General features: G+C 50.5%; 1 protein-coding gene across 6 annotated transcripts in view; it reads left to right on the top strand.

Annotated features, from left to right (window-relative positions):
* KIF6 (kinesin family member 6) overlaps nucleotides 1-25,521 on the top strand; it is a 371,457-nt gene that overhangs the window by 320,276 nt on the left and 25,660 nt on the right. For all 6 annotated transcript variants that reach the window (XM_070244518.1, XM_070244517.1, XM_070244519.1 and 3 more), the window contains 3 exons: nucleotides 3,607-3,657; nucleotides 23,105-23,189; nucleotides 24,953-25,088. In XM_070244518.1, the coding sequence (XP_070100619.1) occupies nucleotides 3,607-3,657; nucleotides 23,105-23,189; nucleotides 24,953-25,088 (272 nt within the window). The remainder of the gene's footprint in view (nucleotides 1-3,606; nucleotides 3,658-23,104; nucleotides 23,190-24,952; nucleotides 25,089-25,521) is intronic.

Here is a 25,521-nt window from a genome sequence, read left to right as displayed (position 1 = left end):
TACTGTAGGCTCAGGGTACCCCTCTCCGTGCTGCTGCCACCCCCACTCTGTCCACTAATGAATCAGAAAGGGAGAGAAGGTGTGTCTGGCATGTACTGTTGTAAATTGCTGAAGAGAAAATTGCTAATTACCTCCATTCTCCTACAAGCAGAGCTCTCATCCTCTCCCCTACTGCCCTCCCAAGCCATCTCCTGCCTCAGGCTGGGAGTTCTGTTTCCATTTCATTTCTTCTCCATACCTTGGAACGGGGATGTGTCCAGGAACCCAGGCCAAAGCCAGCAAAATTTATCGCCATGCTAATGACAGCAAGCTGCATGCTGAGTGGACTCTGCAATCCCCCTCCACTCCTTCTTTTGCCAAAACCTGTGGAGCTGCAAGATACAGCAGATTACAGAGACTGTTATCTTCACATGAGGAGTGGCTCTGCTGGAAAATGCAATTAGGTATCAGCCATAAGGGTATTTTTAGAAGATTGGGAAGATCTCAGAAACAAAAAATTGCCATGTGGTAGGAGATGTTAGCCAATTCGCCAACTGAGCATCACTAAACACATTTTAAACCTACCTTTATCAATACATAGCATTATGAAGACCCACCTTTGGTCCCCTAGGAATGGCTCATTGTTCTGTGGCGTTTATAGAACTTTCAGTCCTGGTGGCAAAATCCCCCTCTTGATTTACTTGAGCAGCTCTTCCCAGGCTGCAGCTGTGGTCAATCCTTAACCCTGTCATTCCAAGATAGCTTCCCCAGGGTTTGGGAAAGGGAGCCTGGACATTCCGATAGGAGCAGGGGAAGTCATCACCCACAAGGCTGTGCACCTACTGGGGACAAGGCATGAGGTTTGGATGCACATGGTTGGGAGGCCCATTGGTGGGGAGGCCGGTGGTCAGGGAGGCAAGTTGTCAAGGAGGCTCGATGTCAGGGAGGTGGTTTTCCAGGGAGAAACGCAGCTCAGCATGTACTCTAAAGGAGCAGGTCACTGGCCAGTCTCTTTAGGATGGAGGTACCCAGGCATGAAAGAGGCTCATGGTACAAAGTCCCTGTGCCAGATACTCAGGAAGCAGGCCAGGCACTGAGGCACCATTGGCTCTCCATACCGTGGGCATGCAAAGCCCTTAATGGCCTATCCTAAAGGAATAGGTGTGCCTAAAGGGTGGGCTGCACTTGTCACAGCACTGTCTCCTTTTATTTGAAGAATGCCATACTGTGCTTCTTTACAATTCAAGTCAGCAATGTGACGCAGAGTCTCAATGTGGCTGGAGTCTCAGCCCAGCACCACCCCTATGCCCCTACTTCTTTACTCTGCTGATACCCACAATAAGGGGCAGGTGGCTCAGAGTAGGGACAAGACCCCATCGTGGCTGTGGCTGACCCGGCTTTCAGGTCATGTTCCCGTTGGCTCCATCGTCCAATACTCATCCTTGTGCCAGGTTTCCACCTCCCTAACTCCCCCTCAATATACTCCCCAAGTTCCCACCTACCCCCCACTTGGAATCAGGGTGCTATAATTACTTAAGCCCAATCCTCTGTGCACAGTTCTCTCCAGGGGGACACATGGAAGGCAAGGCACAGACTTGCATCATGATGACCCTGGAAACAGCAGTCTCCCAGGGGGAGCTGAAGGAACTGGTGATGTTTAACCCAAGAGGACAAGTCTAAGTGGAGACATTGTAGCATCCTCAGCTGCGTGACATGCTCTTACTGCCAACAAGAGAGGATCGTTTTTCTATGCTGTTCCAGAGAACAGACCAGGTCCAAATCTGAAAGTTAGAAGGAAGCAGGTGTCAGTGCCACATCAGTAATTCCTGATATACAATTTAATCAATGGAACCACCTGGATACATGAAAGTCAGATGGGAAATGACCGTTTCATTCTGTAGAAAGGATTCCTAAATTGGGTGGGAAGTTAAACTGAATGGCGTCTGCCATCCCTCCCAATCATAACCTTCTAGAAGCGGCCTAGAACTTTCAGTGAGAGACAAGGTCTCCTGTGACGGCTTCACTGTCTACTTATCTTTGAATACTCAGTTCCACTGTAGCCTTTGAGGTGTGGGATGTCGTTTACGTGAGGAAAGAAATCTATTAGACAAGGAAGCACTGAGGTTCCCAGGCTTTCTCGGAATCCCCCAAGTGGCCTCATCACGTCTCCCAAATGGGACATGCGAGATAGACAGCACTGACATTTTAACAAGTGCTCTGAGCCCTTGGACATAAACAAACCCCGTGGCTGCTGTTTCCCCCATCCCTCAAGCATGAAATCATGGAATTTTAGAGATGGAAGAGGGCTGGAGGTCATTTCATCCCAGCTCCTACCCAGGGCGGGAATTCTCACCCTAACGACCCAACAGATGGTCCCCCAGCTTCGGCTCGAGCACTTTCAGGAAGGGCCTCACTGCTTTGCCAGGAGACTTAGCCCTTTCTGAGACAACTTAATCCATGCTGAGACAGTCCTGACTGTGAGCTGTTTCTTCCCCGTCCTGAGCCCCAAGTCTGCCTTTATTCGACTTGACTTCTGCCCTCAGCAGTAGGACAAAAATAAATCTGTTCTCTCATCCATATGACGACGTTTAAATTTTTAAAGACAGCCATTATCTCCATAGCACTCTCCCCCCAAGTCTTTTCTTCTCCATCTACACGTCTCAGGTCACCTCAAACGTTTCTCATACGGCATAGTTTCAGACCGCTCACCATCCCAGTCACCGTCTTCTACATATTTTCTATTTTACTAACGCTCCTTATGAAGAGTAACTCCTAGAACAAATAGTAAGTGTGGTCTGACCACTGCAGAGAACAGTGGAGCTATCACCTCCCTTGATCTACACACTATACCTTTGTTTGATTTTACTTTTGGAGGAAGATTGGCCCTGAGCTAACATTTGTTGCCAACATTCCTCTTTTTGCTTGAGGAAGATTGTCTCTGAGCTAATATCTGTGCCAATCTTCCTCTATTTTATGTGGGACGCCACCACAGCATGGCTTGATGAACAGTGCTAGGTCCACGCCCAGGATCAGAACCTGTGAACCCCAGGCCACCGAAGCGGAGCACACAAACATAACCACCACACCACCCGGCCAGCCCCTACACTATACCTTTATTAATGCAACCTAGAATAATATGTGTTTCATACCAAATGATCGACTGTTGTTGATCATATTAAGGTTCATGTTAAGGTTATTGTCAACTAAAACTACCGTCTTTTTTTATTTGATGCAGTTTGATATAGCTTAAAAGAAAGAAGTGGATTTAAAAGTGGTCCTATAAATTATTAAAAGATTCAAATCCTGCCTCCTCCTTCATTAATAATAGACAGATAGAACTAGTTAAGAGACTAGGGCCCTAGCAAAGGTTATGAGTGACAGACTAAGGTAATTGAACCCAAAGATGATTAAATCCAAAGGTGACATGTGTCTTGATGGTCCAGGGCCCCAGCCCTTGTAGCCTCCTCTTCCAGCACAATCCAGGGCATGGAAGGACTCTTCTTGGGAATAATGCAAGCTTTGTCTCCCTTACTCTACCTATGTTTTTTTAGCTTGCCACATGCTTCTGAGGCCAAGTCTTCCTCCCGCCAGTCAGAAACTCACGTGTGGTTTTTGTGTCTTTCACAGGTCGCCTGAAGGAAGAAATCACCCAGCGGCATATGCAGCAGGTGGCTCTAGGTGGGTACAAAGTGGAGCTGTAGGAAGAAGAGAAGGTGATACAAGCTGGTCTGGTCTTGGGAGCCCACACCCCCCTGACAGATAACCCATCCAACCCTTGGGAGGTTCAGGAGGGCAAGGTTTGCTGTCAGGGCAGCTTCTTTGGCTGCCCCTCCTCTCTGGGGCCAGTGTCGCCACCTGTGTGCTTGCTCCTGGCTGTTGGCCCCAGCCACCCACCCTCCCAGCTGCTGCCTCATCCTCCTGCCCTTTTCCACCCCACACTCCAAACTAAGTTCACTCTGTGTCCCAGCTCCTCAGGGTCCTACTCTGAGCTCTCTAGAGCCACTACTAACTAATCCTAGGAGTATCAGACGATGAAAATAGCCACCATTTGCAGAACCAGCTCTATGCACGATATGTGCGCTGTTTCCTTTCATCCTCGCGACAGCTCTAAGAGGGAAGTGCGTTGTCCCAAAGAAGGTGATTCAGTGACTTCCCAAGGTCCCATGGCTAGCAAGTGTTGAAACTAGGATTTGAATCCAGTTCTCTGAGTCCAAACTTGATGGTCTTAGTCCCATGCTATTTACTGCCGACAACAATGATAGTCATACTTCAGTGTGTTAATAATGCAAATGCTAAACCAACACAGTGATTTTCTGGGGGACCCTTGCACCTTGTAAGCAGTGGACAGAGCAGAGTATGTTCCCTTTTGATATGTGACCCAAGGAAGTCACCCGAGGGGAGTGTGCGGCTCCCGGGAAGGCTGATGGAGCAGGCGTCCCGGGCAGGGGCAGCTGGCTTCCTCTCCAGCGAGCCTGGGACCGAGCAGTTACAGAGCTTTGATTAAATCAGCAATACGTGCATTCCAAACAAAGGGGTCCCTTGAGATGGCCAGGCCCCTGGAGTGACCTGTAATTGGAGAAATCCAGCACCCAGGACCTCTGTGGGGAAATGGAGCAGAGCTCCAACGTCAAGAGGATGACCCATTTGACCCTAGCCACTTCAATTATTAGGAAAGTTGGTTGTTTAGTTTCAGTAATAGTAATGATCATATCAAATAGCTGTTGATTGCCTCAGAGACATTGAACAAGGAAGCCTAAGACACACTGACTGGAGCTTGAGCAGCCTAGTGTTGGCCCCAGGACGCAGGAGTCAGGTAAATGCACCAGGCCCACCCTCGCATTGCCAGAGACCTGGGCAGGGACTCGGAGCTAAGACTCTGCCAAGCGCTTTCTCCAATAAGGAGCCAGGGCTCCCCGGGGCCGTAACTCATGCGGCCGGGCTTGGGAAGGGTGCAATGACCTCTGTTGGGAGGCTGTGCTGAGGTGACCTTCTGGGCATCCTGGCAAGCCCCTGACTGGAGCCATGGCTAAGAGCTGCCACCAGCCGTGCAATGTTTGGCCTCTTCTCCAGTCTTCATGATGCTGCTCGGATAGAAACAGTGATGTGGAAAATTCCACTCAAATAACCCCAGGGGCAATTTTCCTCTAGGGCCTGGGAAGCCATTTCCAAGGCTTTCAGGACAAGAGGTGCCCCATCTTCTTTGCCCCGCAGTCCCTGACCCTCCTGGGCCCTTGAAAAACTCCTGCATGTCTCCAACCGCAGACTTCTCCGTAATTCCGCCGCACATCTCTCTGGGAGCCCTCTTCTGAGTTACAGCAGGAGTCAGGTTCCGCAGGGCCCAGCTTTGCCTGAAGTAATCAGCAGACTTCAAATGGAAAGCACTTTGCCTGGAAGGCTAATTAAGAGCATTTGAAATACCTATTTATTTTAAAAGCATGCTATCCCAATTAGAGAAGTGTTAACATCTCCCAGCTGCCATTTTGAGACTAAACGCCATGCTGCTGAACAGACTCCTTGGGAGCTTCTCTGAGGGAGATTTGGCACCACCAGTGCTCGTGTGTCCCAGTGACCACCTTTCTGAAGGGAACTCTTCTCATTGAGAGAAACCTCCCAACCCAACAGATTGTTTCTAGAGCCATTTCCTGCCTTAACCCTCGCCCTTCAGACTCACGCTGGGGCTGAAGTCTAGGACCCATGGCTCCCTTAAGACTCATAGCAACTCCCTCGGTGCATTTGGCTTCCTGACCTGTAATCTGGGCTTCCCATGGAGGAATGGAGCAGCGACTACGACTGCTCTGGCCCTTCCATTTCTCTGGGTTTGGTCTGTGTTGTGTTCCCTCCCTGCTTTCTGTTCTGTTTTCTTGTCTCCTTCTCTTACTTTCCCTCACCCTCCATTTTAAGTATTCCCTTGGGTATTGCTTCTTTCTTTTGCCTTCATGTTCCTAAGTTTCCATGGAAGTGTAGGTGGGGCTGGTTGTTTTGGGGGAGTGGAGAGAGAGTAATAAGCAAGTCTGAGCAGAGAGGTTTTCTCCTATTTTGCATAAGAATATGTCTGTATATATGGGTAGACATATGCCCAAGATAATTTGTGTAAAGGCAGTCTCATAGCCTAAAGGAACAAAGAGTTAGTGGTGACGTGAGGGCGCCATCTGGAAGAGACTGTAGATTGATGAAGGGAAGCCAGGCCCAGTGATGTGCTGGAGCCAGCTCGTTCCACATCACGGGAGTGATGGTCACCATTTCAGAAATATTTAAGGAAAAATTAAATTATGTACACTTACAATTGAAAAAAATTGCATTTAGGAACAAAGGTAACAAATACTCAAAATTCATCACTTCCTAACCAACTTAGTGTATTTTACTATTATCTGTGCTCTCGGGGTTATTTACCTCTACTGTGTTTGCATAGTGGAAATACTATACATTGGTGTGCTTCCGGGCATCTCTTCCCAGTCTCACGTCCGGTGACGACGCACTGACAGCTTGAATTCAGCTGGGGTGGGAGTATTTACGCCAAGGAAATTGACAAACGGTATAAATCGGGGCTTTTTTTCCCTGGAGAGGTGGTTATTAAACATTTACCAACACACAGTCAGATGCCCATGGAGAGGCCAGGTTTTGTGCATGTGTGTGTGTGCGCTCTTATGAACACCTCCTCTCCCCTTCCTGGCTGAAAATCCAGATTGCGGTTCTCTCTTCGTTTACTGCCTACCCACGAAGCCTGGGCCTATTGAAAGTCATTGAACAGGGAAACCAACAAAAACAGAGTGGGGCAGGAAAAGCCTTGGGCCCAGTGTGCCCCCTAGATGTGACGGCCAGAGCTGGTGGGGGTCCTTTAAGAGAAATATTAGTGACCAGTGCTGAGAACATCATCAACAAACAAAAGTTACCCATGGACTTGCGGTGAGGCCAACTCCCTCACACTCTTTCAGGAATCAGTAAAACAAGGTTATTTTTAAGTAGGCATCATTTGGAAGTGACACTAATTGAACCAGATTCAGCTGGCTGAGTTGAGAGTGCTGTGCTGGATTCAGCTGTGTGTGTTTTTCCCACTTTATGGTTATGGCGCTAGCTACCCTAAATGGTGCCATGTTGTCGATAATGCAGATAGGACTACTCAGCAACCGTTCCCAGAGTACCGTGTGCCGGGATGATTCTAAGCTCGTATGTGTGTTTTCTTCTTTGACGCTCCTAAAATCGCCATGAGGTAGAGACACTATCGTCCTCACTTTAGAGTTCAGGCCCAAAGTGGTTAAGTGAACCTGCCTGGCTTTGCTCAGCTGAGGATGCAAAAGCAGACAGCCTGGCTCCAGCGCCGGAGCTGTAACCACCACACTGCACTGCCCTCAGCCCGGCACCGGGCATCCTGGAGTCCACAGAGGGACAGAGATCAATGCCTGCCCTCCAAGAGTTTCCGCCCCGCCAGCATGAGGGCACATGTACATGAAGAGATGACTCTATCTGATTTCAGAGTTAGAAACGTATTATTCCACTCACGGCCCTCTTCCCACTGCAGCCCCAAACCAGTTCACCCTTGACCTCCTCCATGAGGCCTTCCCTGGCCCTTCTCCCCGAGTCTGCTTTGTCCTCCAGCCCCATGCACATCTGCCGGAGCACCAACCTTGTGCTGTAATTATTTGTTTCCATAGCTCTTCTCCATGCTACAGTAGGAGCTCCCAGGAAGCTGGGGGCCATCAAATGAATCTTTGTACCCCCAGCAGACAGCACACACAATAAATGAGCCAAATCAATACCTCCGCAGATGACTGCCAGGCTCACACATCTCGCGAAAGTATAGTGAGACGTTTGAACATAAAATGAAATAAGTCCATTTAAAAGAAGCTGAAGGAGTAAATGCTTTTGGACCCCACAGCTGAGCAGATTACAACACACAGGCAGTAAATTTGACTCTTATCTAGCCACCAGCAGAAAGAGAAGCCCTCAGAGCTACAGTTTGCGCTTTCTGACAACAGGAAGTGTACTAATTTATCTGCAGAAATAGAATTTCTTCCTGGAACTAAACACAACCCAGAATTTATGGTGCAGACCCTTGTATAAAGGACACTGAGTGACATAGTGAACGATGTCTTTAACTGCAGTTTCACCAAAGACATGGAAGTGTTCCACCAGATGATCTTGTGTGGACCCTCCACAAAAGCAGGAGGCCTGACGTGAAAGCGTAGCTCCCTGGAAGCGTCCGTGTGAGCTGTGCTCCGGGTCCTCTGCTTCCTGATGGCCACACAGAGCAGGCACAAAGCCAGGGAAAGCCCGCCCCAGGGCCATGGGCTGTGGCCTCTCTCTCAAGTGTCTCTTCTGAGCGATACTTGATCAGAGACTGGCTCTCGTTCAGCTCACAATCCAACTTCTACCAAGGGCCTGTGATTAAAACGTAAAAGACACGTCGCACCACCAAGCAGCATGTGAAACGTGTCAGGTGAGGGGGACAGGTTGTCAGAGCTTTGGGAACCTACCAGAACAAGTAGAACCTGAGGGTTGTCACCAAGGTCACGGGCCTGGGCTGAGCCTTGAAGAATGGGCAGGATTCGGAATCTCAGAGGAGAGTCAGGGGGTAGTTGTGTGTGGGGTGTGTGTGTTGTGTGTGACATGTGTGTATGTGGTGTGTATGTGTGTGTGGTATGTGTGTGTGGTGTGGGGATGTGTGTTGTGTGTGTGTGGTATGTGTGTGTTGCGTGTGTTTGGTATGTGTGTGGCGTGCATGTATGTGGTATGTGTGTATTGCGTGTGTGGTATGTGTGTGGTGTGCATGTATGTGGTATGGGTGTGTTGCGTGTCTTTGGGTTGTGTGTGTGGTATGTGGGGGGTGCATCGGGGGGTGTATATGTGTGTGCGGTATGTGCTTGTTTCTGTATGTGGGGCAGGGAGGGGGAGGATGACTTTCTTGGGGAGTTGCTCTGAGGTGGACTGGATGAGGGAAAGGCTAAAATGGTGAGTTAGGCCATTTAGCTGAGAGCCTTGAATCTGAGCATTTATCTTACAGGCAGCTGAGCCACTGAACACTTTTGAGCAAGGAAGTCCTGGTCAAAGAGGCCTTTTAGGAAAAGAAAGCCCCCAGGCAGCAACTCGAGTTCCATGGCATTTGCTAACTGACTGAGGAGTCAATAATCTGTACTCCACCCCACCCCCCTCCCACCCAGGCCTTCGCCTTGCCCCTGCGCTGGGCTGTTCTTCTGGGTACACACGCTTCCAGCCCAAGCCCAGGCTACCCCAGGGAGACCCACACTGACCACATATCGTGCGGACCCCACCTGGCCCCTTGGGAGTAGGTGGTCAGTCAGTTATTCTGTTCTGTGGTAAATGGAAGTGAGGAGATCACTGCCCTTGAGGAGCTCACAGATGTGCCCCACACAGCGCTCCACATTGGATGACACCACAGCTTTCTTGCATTTATCCCTTGACCCAACTTCTGTGAAAACATAACCTACTAGAACATTCCATCGCCTCTACTTGTGGGTATGTTTTTCATATACTGTCACAGAAGATAGCAATAATAATGATTAATAAATTTTTTAAAAATCCACAAACATGACATTAGCACGTTCCAAAAGGCATTGTTGATTGCCCCCAAAACTCTAGCCTCTTGAATACTAGTCCTCCCTTCCCTTCCCCCATCCCTCTCACCACCCCAGGAGCAAAGACCCCTTGAACAGAAGCAGTGTCCAAGAGCAGCCCACTGTGGCTGCAATGCCCTGTGGGGCCCTTGGGTTGCCACTGGTGGAGTGTACTACCTGACCCTGACAATCGGGCAGTGACAGCTCCAAATCCCCAGCAGGGGCCTTAGGAGGACTGGGAAAGGCACCAAAGCTGAAGGCTCCCTATTCCCCGCCCCGCCCACCCCCCCCACGTTGTTCCAGCGTCGAGGCCTCTGAGGAGCTCTTTTCTCCCCAACAGAATTCCTACAGTGACCTCTTGTGGCATCTCTGCTCTTCTCCAAAGAGAGGCCCCTGCTGTTGCTACTTTCTCCCATTTGGTGTAAAATTGTTTCAGACTGAGCCTTGAGATGCTTTTTGGAATTCTGCACCTGGGGACAACAAATCTGAGAGAAAGCCAAAGGCCAGACTATCACCCATTTATCCAACAGACTCCGCTGAGAACCTAGTATGATCGAGACAGAATGTGAAACCAGGAATTCCAGGGAGAGGAACCACCGATTGAGACAGAACTGGAGGGGACCCGCCAGCATCATCTAGCCCAGTGGTTTTCAAAATGGGCTCTGTGGGACCTTGGTGTTCTGCACAGCCCTGTAGGGACCATAAAGTGAAGGTGAGGGGAGCCAGTGTGCAAGCAGCAGGGCCCCAGGATTTTCACCCACCCAGATTCAACAAAAGCCACTGCTATTTCTCTTTTTGCCATTCAGCCTTTGTTTGAAGAAAGGGTTCTACAACTTAACACATCTTCCTCCCTCCTAACCTTGTGGCTTATTTAAGACATTTCCCAAGGCAGATGGTCCCAGCTTCCCTTCCCCAGAGCTGTCACTTCCTCTGGGCTCACAGAGAATGCATGCCTCTGTGAGAGAACTTAGCACATTGTGTAAGTTCTACATTGTATCTACATTGAGACTACCTTGTATCACACTGTAGTCTCTTATCTGTCTGCCCTAATGGATGGAGTAACTATTTCCCCAACCCTGAGCGCAGTGATCTGCACACAGTAGGTCCTCTGTAAATGTTTGTTGAATCAATCAGTGATATCTAAGGGATCAAATTTTTGCCTTAAATGTGCCCCAGGCACCAGCTAAGGGGCTCTGTGCCTAGGTTCCAACATCTGTAAAATGGGGTGATTGGACCAAATGATATTCTGTACCCAGGACCCAGGATATTCAATCCTGAGACTTAGCTGACATCTGCTGATTGCTTGTTGAATGAACATATGAATCTAACATGCCTCCGCCCTCAAGTGCCATGATTTTACCTCTTTGTGAACGCAGACTTCCTTAAGATGCACAGGAAACACTCACAGCCTTGGTGAGGAGACATGTGAGGGCTGGGATGGATTAGAGATGTTTTCATTCTCTCGAAAATGAATGACCAAAATGCCAACCCCTTGGAGAAAAGCAGAATGTAAATAAAGCAGCTGTCCCAAAGGCTGAGATAGCGTCTCAGTTGATTCCAAAAGGACGCAGGTGGCTCTGTAAGACCAGTGATAAAGTCTCACCATTATTCCAATCCACAGTTCTTGTGATGATACAACCAGCTTCAGTGACACAGGGTCCTTGGCCAAATTTCCAGGCTCAAGATGGAGGCTGGGACTGAGGAGGAGTTCCCACCCCCATTTCCCTGTCCAGTTCCCAATTGCCAAGGCTCCAGACCCTTTGAGTCGTTCCAGATTCCCTTGCCAGTCCTTCCAGAGAACAGAGGAGGCTCTGGGCATGGGCCCTGGTTCCGGTCTTGAACTGCAACTATAGTTTACTAAAAAGAGCACTTGCCTTCATATCAGGAGAGCCCTGCTTGAATCGTGCCTCTACCATTTGCTGGTCAGGTGACCTCAGTCTATTAACCTTCCTGAATTTCCATTTCCTTGTCCGTGAGAGGAAAACATCTACTCCACAGGGCTGCACCAAGTGTCGAGCGAGGTATATGTGATGGAGCCGAGGACAGAGTAGATGCTCAGTGAATCATCATGGACTCTGACTCTGAGTGCCAGGAACCAAACAAACCAAATGCACAGGCAGCGGGCACAGCCCCCGGCCACAGAGCCTGCCACAGTCTGGGCCACCAGCACCAATTGGCATAACTGGTGGAGGTCACCACAGTCCCACAGTCACCACCTCTCTCAGCCAATTTGCTCACAGGCACTATTAACCACTCTTCTGTGCAAAAGTACAACCAAACCCCAGGAGGGGGCTGTCTGTTGCTTTGAGCACTTGATCACTGATGTGACCTACAACCAGTGGCCAGCAACATTTTTGTCATGGTGCAAATCTGTGCTCCTTCAAATGAATTAGGCATTTGACCAATGTCTTAGTGCGGGCTTCTAATACAAATTGCCATAGACTGTGTGGCTGATAAACAACAGAAATTTATTTTCTCACAGTCTGGAGTCTGGAAGCCTGAGATCAGGGTGCCAGCATGGTTGGCTTCTGGTAAGAACCCTCTCCTGGGTTGCAGACTGTTGGCTTCTCGCTGTGTCCTTACATGATGGAAAAGGAGTGGGCTAGCTCTCTGGCCTCTTCTTATAAGGGCTCTAATCCCATTGGTAAGGGCCTCACCCTCGGGACCTAATCACCTCCTAAGGGCCCCACCTCTGAACACCATCCCAGTGGGGATTCAATTCCAACATATTAATTTTGAAGGGACACCAACATTCAGTCCATAACAATCCAACATATAGAAGACAAAATTCTAGCCTCTGCATTTCTAGACTAAAATGCATTGTGGCTGGCCCCTCCACCTGTCCTCTCCCATGGTCAAACTCACCCTTTGGGCTTGACAAATCTCAGCCTAGGAAAGGTCTTGCTGTTTCCTAGGGACAATTCTGTTGCGTGTACAATGAGCTTGGCAAGACCTTTCCATTTCCCCAAAGAAGTTAATGATGAGTTTGGGGAAGACCTACCAACAGGAAACCAGGGCTGTCTGTGCTCAGACACAGTGGGTGCTGTGTGTCCAGACAACCAGCAGAAAGAAAGCTTTAAGTGGTGTTTTGAAAATACCGGTGTCTGTCCGGGAAACCACGAGGGAGCTGTCGTAGGGAGCCAGGGGCCCACCCAAGATGGGCGTATGTAGGAGTACTTCAGGGCAGAGCTGTGGGCAGGAGACCCACAGAACAGAGCAGAGAACTTTCCATTCAAAAAAGGATAATAGAACAAGGAGAAGTGAATTGTATAGTTAAAGTCCACGAACAACCATTTGAGGATGATTCTGGCAATATCTGGTAAAGCTGAACTTCTGCATATCCCATAAGCCAGCAATTCCATTCCTAGGAATACACACTGAGAAGGTGTCACGTAGATGTCAAGAAGGTGTTCATCGCAGCATTGTTCTCATCATAGCAAACAGTCAAACAAACAAAAACAGGAGAGACAAGCCAAATGTCCCCCAGTTGGGGGATGGGTAAATGAGCCATAGCTGTGATATGGTCACATGGTGGAACACCTTAGAGAATTTTAAATAAATTAACTAGATCTACATGTAGCAATGTGAATAAATCTCAAAAACACAGTGGTGATGGAAAGAGTACATTGCTGAAGGATATAAATGGAATGATACCATTCGTGTAAATTCTTTCAATGCTTTTCGAAACTTTCAATACAATCTATTGGGGGAGGGGAGCGGGAGCTTTGTTTTATTGTGAAAGATAACAAAAATGTGGAAAAATGCATAAACCGTACATGTACAGTTATGCAGTCCAACAAATATTTATAAAGAGCACACCTATACCACCTCCCTTAGGTCAAGAAATAGTGAGGTTCTGTTTAAGGGACATTAAAGACACAGAGGGAGACTATGAAGGCACAAAGGGAAGGCCGTGCAACACTGTCAGGATGGTGCTCTCCTGGGGAGAGAGGAGAGTGGGCTGGGGAGGGCACAAAGGAGGCTTCTACCAACTTTGTAATGTTCTAGTTCAAAAGAACACCAAACACTGGAGCAACTGTGGCTAACTATTTAGATTTTTTTCAAAATACGGAGGTGGTATGTGGGTGTTATTTATATCATTCTCTGAACTTTTCTTGTCTTTGGAAATGTTTTGTAATAATTTCCAGAACTGTATGAAGGATTAGATTCCAAGGATTCGGAGATCAAACAAAAATTACTGTTTGGTGGAATCCTTGTGATAGTAGAAGCAGTAGTAAAAGGCAGATCCCAATTCAATTCTGACGATTTCAATTTCCCTCACTTCCTCTCACGTCAGGATCGTTTCACTTAAAGATGAGAACAGAAAATTTACCACTTCTTGTTTTCTTTTCTGAGTGCCTCGTATTCTCCAGCAGGGACTAGATGGCTGAAGACGGTGGCCTGATGCACTGAGTGATATCGAGCACTGTGGGGGGTGCTCTGAAGGCCCCCTTGTGTTTCTCTTCCTCTGTCTCCTTAAATCCTCACGGGAGGGCGGTTCTCCCTCTGCCCCTGGGTGGATATTGGGCAGCTCAGCTAATTGCAAACAAAACGAAATGCATTGGTTATTTCATATTGTAACTACAGTCTCAATAATTCAAATTTTACTCAAAGTTAAGATTTCTCTCCCTTTCCTCCCACTAAGGCCCACTGCCAGGAGGAAAAGGATATGGTCAGCTCCCTCTCTCTCTCTCTCTCTCACTCCCTCCCTCCCTCCCTCAGGCTGCTAAGCTCAGTTTCCCCAAGAAGGAGCTGGAGCGAAAAGGGAGGGGGAGGAAAGGCAGCTGGCACAGATCTCCCTGGACTGGCATTCTTGTAATGGCTTTGTGCTCTCTGGGCCTGGCAGGTGTTCAAAGCTTACATTTAGGGTACATCTTCCTCATTTGGGGTATTTTCCTGGGTCGTTGGAGGTCCCTCACCAGCAGGTCCCTTGACCTGAGGGGATGCACCTTGTTGGGACAGTTGCTTACCCACTTTGAGCCTGTGTGGGTCAGGGTCCAAACAGGAAGCAGATGGCAGTACCTAAAACAGGCATTGTGAAGAGAGTTGAAGAAAGGCCATTGACAAAGGTGTGAGCAATGTAGAGAAACCCCAAGGGAGACCGCAGCAGCCTGGAGGGAGTCACAGCAGTGAGGCAGGAAGCATTGCCACCCCTAAGCCTGAGGAGGCAGGAGGAGTGGCAGTTACTGGAACCGGAAGGCAGAAAGGGCTGTGCAGGAAGGCCCTGTCTGTCTGATGGGAGCTGTGACCTCCAGTCAAGCGATGCCTCCGGCTCATGGCCCCTCCAGAGATGTCTGGGGAAAGAACTACTCAGCCTCTCTCTCTTCCCACCCTCCAGTCACTTGTCCACGTTCCCCATTGGCTGAACCCAGCCAGAAGGCAGAGGGTAAGGAAGCCGATTATTCTAGCAGCCAGCATCCTGGGGCAAGAAGCAGAGGAGGAGAAGGGAGTGGAGGGTGGCTTTGGAGGAGCAAACGAATGCGGAATAGGTCCAGCGCACAGCCCCCAGGCATCCTGTGGTCCACTGACTGCCAGGGTTCTTCCTACCAAGGTCCCATTGCCCCTCTAGGTACCCTATTAAAAAAGATCTAAGTCTTAAGTGGTGTGCTTAAGGTCTAAGTGGTGTGCTTAGACCCTCTAAGTGTGCATCTCTTCCCAGCTCCAAATTCAGGAACAACATGTTGGTAGCTTGAAATCAGCCATGATGGAAGCATTTACACCATAGAAACCGGCAAACACTATAAGTCAGGGTTGTCATTGTGGAGAGCTGGCTGTTAAACAGTTACCAGCACACCACTGATCTAAAGGGACCCTAACCTGGCTCTCTTCCGTGTTTGTCGCCCATGTAGGAGAGCAGCAGCAGCTCCTTGCTCTTGCTCCTAGCTCGTCATCAGCCCGTGCCCTACCCTCTAGAGTTCCTGAATGGGAATCAGATCTCTGTCCACTGTGCACGTGCACACACACACATACACATACACACACATACATATACCCATATAGCACACACACAACACACAACACACATGCACATTTCCAAGGATTCTTGTCAAGCTTTCTGAGTTCTCTCCTTCAAGCCCCCTCGCTACGTTTGAGGGAAGGAGAAGGACCCCCACATACATCACCCCCAGTAAAGAGGATAAGATGGGCTTAAGGCGAATTGTTAGCTCTCTCTTAAGAAATTCTCTTCAAAAATTTCTTGAGGCCCCTTTCTGACATCCATGTGGGCATTTTGGTTGTCTAGCCAGCTCCTGCCATCTTATTCTGCAAACATGCCAGTTCTACTCTGTGGTCTGTCTCAGAACTCACTTTTGACTCTCATACGTAATAAATTTTTGCCAAGTGAACAGATTGGCTTACAAACTGGCTAGGAGAAGATAAGCTTCCAAAAGTGGAGAGAGACAGTTTCATTAAGGATTCTCAACTCAACTCCTAAAAGTCCTGAAATTTCTCTTATAAGCCAGTCAGGAGAATCAACCAAACCTGACCAACCGTTGTCACCAGAGGTTTTTATGGGAGGAAGGCCCGTGCTCGCTCTTACAGGCATGAGAAACACCGCCGTCCCCGACAGGTGGGCCGTATCCTGAGAACACTCCAGACCAGCTGGTTCCAGTGTGACAAAGCTGTAAGTGGGTGTTAGGGATGCCAAGCTTCCTGCTAATTTCTCTCTGAAAAGCCACCAAGACAGGCAGGTGGTCACCAGTGGTTGGTGGGGCTGAAGTGACAGAGAATAGAATTACCGAGGGACCCGGCCTTGGAAAGAAACCCCGTGTTCTAAAAGGTGAGCAGGCATCTGAGGAGTGAGGAAGCCTCAGTGGGCTGGGAAGCAGGCAGGACAGACCCTACCCCAGAGGGTGGGGTGGGGGAGAGGTTCCGGGGCCTCGGTGGGAGGGTCACTGTGCCCGGCTCTGAGTGGCTGCAACCAGAAATGCTGCCCAGAAACCAAAAGATGGATCTGGGTTTGCAGCAGAAAGGACAGTGGAGAGGCAGGAGAGAGAGCTCCCGTTTGAGCAGAGGTGACCGCGGAAGGACCCCTGTGTCAAGCTGAAGCAGAGTGACGAGACTAGAAATGTCTTTCCTGTGGGTGCAGTATGCTCCTAGGGCTCCCTTATGTCGCCCGCAAGCCCACGTTGACCCTAATGCATGCCGACCCTCTGTGTGGTCCCGTCCTCCACAGGGAACACGTGGGGAAGAAGCAGCAAATGCGGAAGCAGAGAGGCCGCCATCCCAGGGGCGTGATCTTGGTCCAAGAGGCTGGCCGAGCAGCTGGGGAAGTTGCTCCAGCAGGAAGAGACGTGGCCAGCCCTCTATTAGGGGGCGTCTGGGCCTGAGTTTTCCCCGAAACGGGGCTACGGAACGATCCTGATTGTACTAAAGTCTGGCCATCCCTCCTCTCAGAGAGCAGCCCCTTCTCCCAGGGGGAAGACAGGGGCAGTGAGGGCGGGGCCTGTGGTTGTGGGTGTGAACAAGCCCAGAAATTATCAGTCACAGCCAGGGGTCCGCAGGGCATTCATCACGCCCTTAAGTCAGAGCCTGCCAGGGGCAGCTAAGGTGTTACACAAAATCAACACCAAAATGGATGGTGGCACTGAGCACCCGTCAGTGTGCGATTACTCCAGCTGACAATAAATTTAAGCCGTTAAACAGGAACTGGTCTGACTGGGAAGCTGGAATCTTTGCCCCTGAGCTGCTGACCATTGTGGTAATTGAGCTCCTGACACCATCCATCTCCATGAGAATAGGCACTTTGACTTCTCGAACAAGGTGAGGCCAGATGATCTATGGTTCCGTGAGACAGTTTAGCCCCAAGGAGGCCAGAGCGGGTGTTGAGCAAATGAATCATTAGCTGCACGGCTGAGGCAGCCAGCTGGAATGCCCCCCCCCCCTGCCCCCCGCCTCTGGTGGCTCGTCTGCCCTGGTAGAGACACATAACTCACGGCCTCCTCCCACACAGGGCACTGGCAGAGCCATGGCCATGTTGGGCCCCATGGCCTTTGCTCTCTGGAAGCCTCTGGAAGTCTAAAGGGCCCGTTTTGGCTTTGGTGCCTGGTTGGAAATTTCAGTATTGCCTTCCTTAGGACTCTGGCCCACTGTCAAGCAGATGGCACAGGCTGGCTCTGGCTGTTCTGGGGGCTGAACTTGCAGAGGGGCAGGCTCCAGTGGGTACCAACAGCTCCTCACACCCTCAGGCAGCTGCAGAGGCCAAGAGGGGTCAGGGTGCAGGCCGTGGATCCGTTAGTGAAGGGCAGTCGTCACAGGCCAGCCTCGGGAGAAACCGAGGCTTTCTCTCAGCTCCAGCCCCAGATATGAAAGGCATTCATGGAAAAGAGCATCGCCTTCAAAGAGCAAGGACAAGTCAATACAGACTTCAGTGATCTGCCGCATGGCTTTCTTCATTGTTAGAATCGCTTACGGAGGGAAGAGCACCGGCTTTGAAGTCAGAGCTGGGTGCTGACCCCAGCTCTATTACCAGCAGTGTGATCCTGGGCAGATTACGTTCCCCGTCAGAACTGTTTCCCCATCTGCAGTGGGTGTTGTAAAGATTATAAAAGATCAGACACATCAGGTACCTGACCACGGAGCAGCCGTGCAGGGGTATCATTACCCAGATTTTATCCACCCTCTACAAGGGCCGTGTGCAGGCAGCTCCAGCCTCACAGAGAATGTGTCCTCCTTGCTACAGACCCCAGAGCCCCTTTTCTCTACAGTGGCTCCCACAGGTCTGGAAGGTGGGCAGGGGCAAAGGGACACGCTAGCTCCCGTATGCAATCATGTCTAAACCACTGTAGCTCCTGCCTTCTCAGTAACTCTGGCGTGGAGTACTTGTGTTGGAACTGGGCTCAAAGCCTTGAGCGGCGTTTCTTAACAAGAGGTATCATCAGCTTCACCAGGGGAAGCTCGCTGCAAATTCTGACCCAGTCGGTCTGGAGTGGGGCCCAGGGGTCTCTGGGCTTCTGCAAGCTCCCCCATTGAGGCTTGGGTACACCCTCAGTGAGAGCCATTGAACCAAAGAGATGAGATCCTGGACGTTTCAGACATCGAATACCAGTACAGAAGTGTTTGGACGGGTGGAGGGGGGTGTTTGAGGGGAGAGTATGGAGGAGTGGGAAGAGGTGTTACAGCGATCTTTCCAGTGCCCCCGACATCATGCCAGGTAGGAGGGGCCCACAGGAAGCTGGCATTCCCAGCAAGGGCCCTCTTGTCCTCATGCTGCCAGTTTCCAAACACCTGACACTTCAGAGGCAGGGTCAGCCTGGGCCTATGCGCGGCCTGCTGGAAGCCTCGTTACTATTTGACTGCTCAGGGCTTCCTCCGAGTGTGACATTCGGACCCCCAACCGCTGGAATGGAGCCCTTCTTTCCTGCTTTGGCATTGCTTTGGAGTGGCTGCCCACAGTGCGACCTCACAGGCCACTCAGGGCTGTGACCTCCTGTGCCCTGTCCCAGCCAGACTCCTGCGCTTGAAAGGAAGGCTCCCTGTGCCTCCTGTCAGGTGACTAGAGGTTCTGTCCCTGGCCACAGTCCCAGTGGGCACGGAGACCTACAAAGCGCCAGTGTCCTTGATTTACTCCCTCTGTTCTTGCTCAGCTGCTTTTGTTCGGTTGTTTCAGTTCCCAGCCCGAGAGGACTGATAAGCCAAGCCTCAGGAAGCATCAGAGGCAGCCAGGGGCTGTCTCCTGGTGGGGTTACAATGCATGCACTACGCGGGCATCACCTTTGGCAAGAGGCCCCTGTGGTTGTCATGACAACGTGGCTAGCCTGTGTCTTGGGGGTATGCTGTGCCCTCATTCTGGCTGCCCACAGTCCCTTGCCCCAGCTTTCTTCCCCCGATCCTTTCAACAGGCTTACAGCATCCTGGCGCCACCTCACATTAACTATTCTTCAGTTTGGAACAGCTTTGTCTTGATCAGCAAAAGAGCCCCTTGACTTAGCTATCAAAGGAATAGATCCAGCCGTTCCTCTCCTTAAAATGCTTGAGCCTCTCGTCTCTCTCAAAGTCGAAGTCCTTGCCATGGCCTACAGGGTCCTAGGTGATCTGGCCTCAGCTCCCACCACTCTTTCCCTGCCAACCACTCCAGGCACACTGGCCTTCTCCCTGGTGCTCAGATGCGCCAAGCAGATGCACCTCAGGCCCTTTGCACTCTGCCCTGAGTCCTGCGTGCTTGTTCCCTCCCCTCATTCAGGTCTCTACTCAAATGTCCCCTCCTCAGAGAGGGCCCCTGATCACCCTACCTAACACAGCAATGCTTCCACCTTTTACCCTCATAGCTTTGTGAGAAAAGAAAGCTTTCTCTTTCCTCATAGCACCCTTCAACCCCAGGCATTTTATCATAAACTCAATTTTTTTGTTGGTTTAATTTCTACCGTCCCCAGTAGACTGCTCCTGGAATGGGGGCAGCCTATAGTCAACACCCATAAACATTTGTTATGTAAGTGAATGAATGACTAGCACTGGATTCAAAACCTAACTTTGTTATTTGGTAGCTTTATGGCATTGCACCAGCCACCTGGTCACCATGAGCCTTGGTCTTCTTGTCTGGAAAACAGAGGTGATAATATCTGCCAGTGAGAGTGATGAGAATAAATGAGGTGGCACAGTGGGTGGGACCAAGGGCATGCCCCACACATGGTAGCTGACATCATCTCCATTCTTGTGTCAACTGCATCCAGAATGCTCTCCTTGTCCCTGGCTCCTGGAAAACCACGCACATTTCCAAGGCCCTCGTGACTCTATGTTCTGCCAGGGAAACTGCAAGGTGCCCAGAGAAAGACAGCCAGCAATGGGGTGAGGCAAAAGCCCCACTCCTGCGAAGGGGCTCTGCACTCATGCTGGGGCAGCTACAGCTTTTACATGGAAGACCAGCCAATCGTGGCCTCCCCCTACCCTCTGTCTGTTCCTGAGGCCCTTAGAGACTGCCTTCACCAGGCTGGAGGGGATGCACCCGTGTGGGCCCAGCAGCCCTGCCTTCACCCGCCTCCAGGGGTCTCTAACGCGGTGCGCGGCTGCAGGACGCCCAGCCCTCACCACAGAGCAAGGACTTCATGGGGCTTTTCAGGGCTTCCCTTGGTGTGGGGTCAAAAGCTGTTAGAAGGAGGAAGGAGATTCACAGCTTTTTTTTAAAAAACAGGCTAGAGGATATGTTTGCCCATTTCTGAAACTGTTGGGAGAGGAAATATTCTGTCCATGTGAAGTCCTGTTATCAGTCTGAAATTAAGATCCTTCCTTCAGTTTATCTTGTCCGACATTTTCCAAAGGGGACAAGGGCCAGCAAACATGGCAGCACTGAGTGCATGCTGGACGTGGAGTTTGAACAAAGTACTGGGGTGACAGGAGGAGCAGAGGCCAGGCCCTGCCCCTGAGGTGCAGCACCACCAGGCAGTCTGGCTCATTAGGGCCTATAAAATGCACCAGCACAGGTGACAGTGCCATCTGCAGTTGGGAAGTCTATGGTATCTGCATCCCCTGTGTTTAGATGATAGAGTCAGACACTTGCTCAGTCAGTTTACAAGTGACAGTTGTTACTTGACACAAGGAAGAAAGAGTAACAGGTGCCTGGAAGAAAAAGGACAGAATCCTGAGCGACTTAGCATATTTATCAGTGAGGTAGATAATGACATAAAAGGCAGCCAAAGGGAAGAAAATAAAGGCACAACAGAATGAGGACCTCTCGGCAGCCTGAACCCCCAATAAACAGGAAGTATTGCATTTGGGATCAAAAGGGCAATCAAACTGAAAGAGGATGTACTTTTGTATTTTGACAACCACTCATAAAAATATGAAAGTGTTTAAACTGATCACAAGCTTAATAGAGGCCCGTGACAAACTGACATGGCCATGACGATGACAAAGCTGCTGAAAAACAAAAACAGTGTTGGCTGGAACCAGAAAATATTGGGTTCAAGTCCCAGCTCTGCCACTTATTCTCTGTGTGACCTTGGGTTATCCATGGCCCTCTCTGAGCCTCAGAATCTAACTGAAATGAGCTGGTAAGGCCTTCCCTGCTGGGTTATTTTGAGAATTAGAAATAGGTGAGCAGAGTACCTAGCCCAGTGCTTGGGAGAATATGGCAACACCTGGCATATAGAAGGTTCTCAGTAAGTGGTCATTGTTAGCAATTCACCTGCTGGAGAATATAGAACATAAATTTTTAAAAGCTGTCTGCACCCTGCTCCTTTCGGACCTATCTGGAGTCTTCTGTCCAGATCTAGGCTCTATACCTAAGATCAGTTGGAAAGTAACCATGTCACTGAGCCCTCAGATGAGAGAACTGTGCAGTCAGCCTGAGGATAGAGCTCCAGACACGTAGGGTATTTTGTTGTTGCTGCTAGTATATTTGAAGAACCATCAGATTAACAAGGAGGACATGCTAGGATGCTCCAAAGATCCCAAGTAGAGGTGAAAGCAAATTAGTGGGCAGGTCTCAGCGCCAAGTAAGAGGAAACAGCTGCCCGCAATGAAATGCACTGGCATGCAAAGTAGTGAGCTCCCCACCACGGGAAGTATCTGGGCAGAAAGCAGATGACCAGAAAGGTTGCAGAGGGAATTTCTGCCTCCAGGGCCCTTGCAGCCAAACAACCCTGGATTTGGATCCAGCTTCCTGAAGTTGGCCCTGTGGCCCTGGGCAAGTTAACCTCTTTGAACTTCAATGCCCTTGTCTGTAAAATGGGAACAATATTACCTCAAATAAGTGCTAGAAGGAGGAAGTCTGTCTGATCATGTCCAGAGAACACCTGGCCCATAGTAGCCTCGCCAACACGGAGTAAAAACCAGGGCTGTGTGACTTCTACAGGTGCCTTCTGTGAGCCTGAGAAGTGCAGTGTGACCACAAAGAGACCCTAGGAGGGTAAACAGACTGCCCCCCTGCCACCAGGCTAGGACAGGACAGGCTCCAGACAAGCCCAGCAGCCAGGGCTGGCACCAGGCAACAAACAGCAGTGGTCAGTGGGCATGGGGACACTGCCTTCCCCAAGGCCTTGCCATGGTGTGGCCCTGTCTTACGGGCCTCTGAGTGCGGTGCTCAGCGCTGGTTGCATATTGGCATTTCCTGCGTTAATCCGGCTTGGGAACCACTTTAGAGGGAAGTCACAAACAGGAGACATGATTTGAGGCCAGAGAATTCGGCACATCAGCTGATGCAAAGAAAGACGTGAGATGGTTTAGCGATGTCTTCTTGGTTTGTGAAGGGCTCTGTATCAAAGGATGGAGAAGTGCAATTTTGCATCTTCCCTGAGGATGCAAGAGGAAATGAGAGAACTCAATAGTAAAAGGATTAGTGGCGACTTAAGGAAGAATTCTCTTCCAGTGACAGATGTTGGGTCATGGGAGGGACAGCGGAAATACTCAAGGAAGCGTCTCCTGGGGGCTTTCAGCCAAGCAGAGGTTGCCATCCAGAGGAGGAAGCCAAAGCAGGTTCCCATCCAAAGAGGCCCGGGAAGGCAGTCACAGCGTCCCCTTTCATCTTGGGATGCACTTTGACCCTGTCATCAGCCCTAAATATCACACTTCTCCTTTTCCTTTCCTCTTCATTGGAGTAACCCATCGGCATCTCCCTTCTACAGGCATCTCGGAAAACATTGCCGCATCCTCAAAGCCGGACCCGGTGGAAGAGAAGCTGAGGTCACAGGTGGAAGAAGAAAAGAGAAGGTGCCCTTTCATTCTGCCACAAGTGCCCTGACCCCAGCCTCAGAGGGCTCTCAGGGACCACCTGGCGCTGCATAGGGCAGGGCAGACCCAGGCTGGAGCTACTCGGGGAAGGGTGTCCTGCAGCCAGGTCCTCAAATAGCTGGAGGAGGTGCTGCCTTTGAGCAGGCAGCGGTGAAATGCAGGAACCCTAGGATGTGTGAGGTTGGAATGGGGAGCAGAAGCCGAAGCAGGCCCTGGAGCTGGAATTTACCAATCAGGGAGGCCGGTTTGCTGCTGTCACGCTCTCCAGCCCAAGGCCCCAGGCTGCAGCTCTGCAAGCAGCTAGTCTTGTCTGCTACTGCCATCTAGGGGCGAGAAGTATGACCGTGGAGGTCTTCCTCAGGCCTGCGCCATCTAGGGGCGAGAAGTATGGCCGTGGAGGTCTTCCTCAGGCCTGCGCTTTGCCCCATTTCCCTCTTGTGTCCTTATCTGTGAGGTGTCCTGAGAACAGCATACCCTCCTGCAGCCATTTGGGGTCCCAAAATGATTTCACTTACAGAGTGAGGAACCTCCAGCGTAAACAGACATGTGGTCATTGCTGATACACAGCATGGTCCCAGAATCTCCCGGAACACTCCAGTCAAACTTTTTAGTTCATTCATTCATTTATGCATTCAGCAAACGTTTGCTGTCTCCTCCATGCCATGGAGAGGTTCTTGGGAGACCAAACAAGTCACCTTCCTTGTCCTCAAGGAGCTGATGGTGTTATTGAAACACAGGCCACCCCTGTGCGTACTAGGCATGCATCCTGAGCAAACGCAATCACACTGCTCCTCCCCACTGCCACACACACACACGCTCCTGCCATCCCGAGACCTGAGGAGAACACAGCCCCATGTGGCTGGGCTCCAGGTCCCTCCTGACAACTATGCACTGTGTCTTCTCCTGCCAGCATCCTCCTTCCAGCGTGCCTTGTGCTGGCCTCCTCGCACTGGCCTCCTGGACGTGCCACTGTGGCTCTCCACCACTGGGATTGGCTCCCCAGTTGTCCTCGTTTTCCCTCGCTTCACTTATTTTTCTCAGTTTCTTTCCAAACCATTCTTCTTGCGTCTTTGCTCCACCCCATCTTGTCTCCTTGGCCCACATTCTTCAGATGACTTCAGGGTCATCTCAGAAGCCAAGTGGTCTCTGCCGCTTGGCTGTTCACCTGCTTCCTGTTAGACACATTCTAATTCCTTGTAGCCCCAAACGCACACATGGAGTAACAAACGAGTTGTCGCTCTTGGTCTCCCGAGTGAAGGGGAACCAGCAGAAGGGTAAGGGAGTTAAGACTGTGGTTCTGGAGCCAGCCGGCCGGGGTTCAAATCCTGGCCCTTCTGCTCATTAGCTCTGTGCCATAGAGCACATTACTCAAGCTCTCCATGCCTCAGGTTCCCCATCCGTGAAGAGGAGATGATGACAACAGGATCTTCATCACGGGCTTGTGAAGACGATGAGATGAGTTGCTCTATGTCGAGGGCCGAGAGCAAGGTTGCCCCTGAGTAGGTGCTCAGTGATGGTAGTTAGCCTTCTGAGAGGAGAAGGGTCATTCAGCCCACACACAGAGCCCCGTGGGCCCTGGACAGAAACACTTGGCTCTGTTGCTTTATGAGGGACTCAAACCCTGGTGCCACGCCGAGGCCTCTGTGCCAGGCTTCTGAGGCCCAGGCCCTGCAGCGACGGTCCGTTTACAGCCCTCCCTCCTTGCCTGTGACTTCTGAGACTCTTCTCTGATCCCACTGTAGATATAAAGCAATGTTCACGCGCCTGAAGGCCCTGAAGGTGGAGATTGAGCACCTGCAGTTTCTCATGGAAAAAGCCAAGGTGAAGCTGCAGAAAGAGTTTGAAGCCTGGTGGGCAGAGGAGGCCACCAGCCTGCAGGTATCGGCAGCGTGTCCCTTGCTGCCCCAGAGCCGCCCCTCCCCCTGTGGCCTGGGGAACATCAGGGCAGCTGGGGAGGGGTCAGACACACAGCCCCCATGGGGCTGCCAGAGGCAGAAGAGGGGGCACTTCGACCAACAGGCCCCCCTGCTCTCAGCCCTGGCTCACGAAGCAAGTGCTCGTTTTAGTAACGAGGAACGCAAATGGTCGGGGCTCAGTGCTTCCTTGCTCTGGTGCCTGACACGTGGAAAGGTGGGGATGGAGGGCATAGCTCCCCAAACCAGTGGGTTGCCATCACTGCACTGCTGTCTGTGATGTTCTCCAGTGATATCATATTGACAATGTGATTGTTTTGTTTATTATAGTCATTCATATATATATATATATATAAATTACATAAATTTTAGAAAATGTAGAAAAACACAAGGAAGTA

Source organism: Equus caballus, chromosome 20 (genome assembly GCF_041296265.1).
Source record: "Equus caballus isolate H_3958 breed thoroughbred chromosome 20, TB-T2T, whole genome shotgun sequence".
Classification (NCBI taxonomy): domain Eukaryota; kingdom Metazoa; phylum Chordata; class Mammalia; order Perissodactyla; family Equidae; genus Equus; species Equus caballus.
Note: the sequence above shows the minus strand (reverse complement) of the source record. Positions and strands in the feature narration are given on the sequence as shown.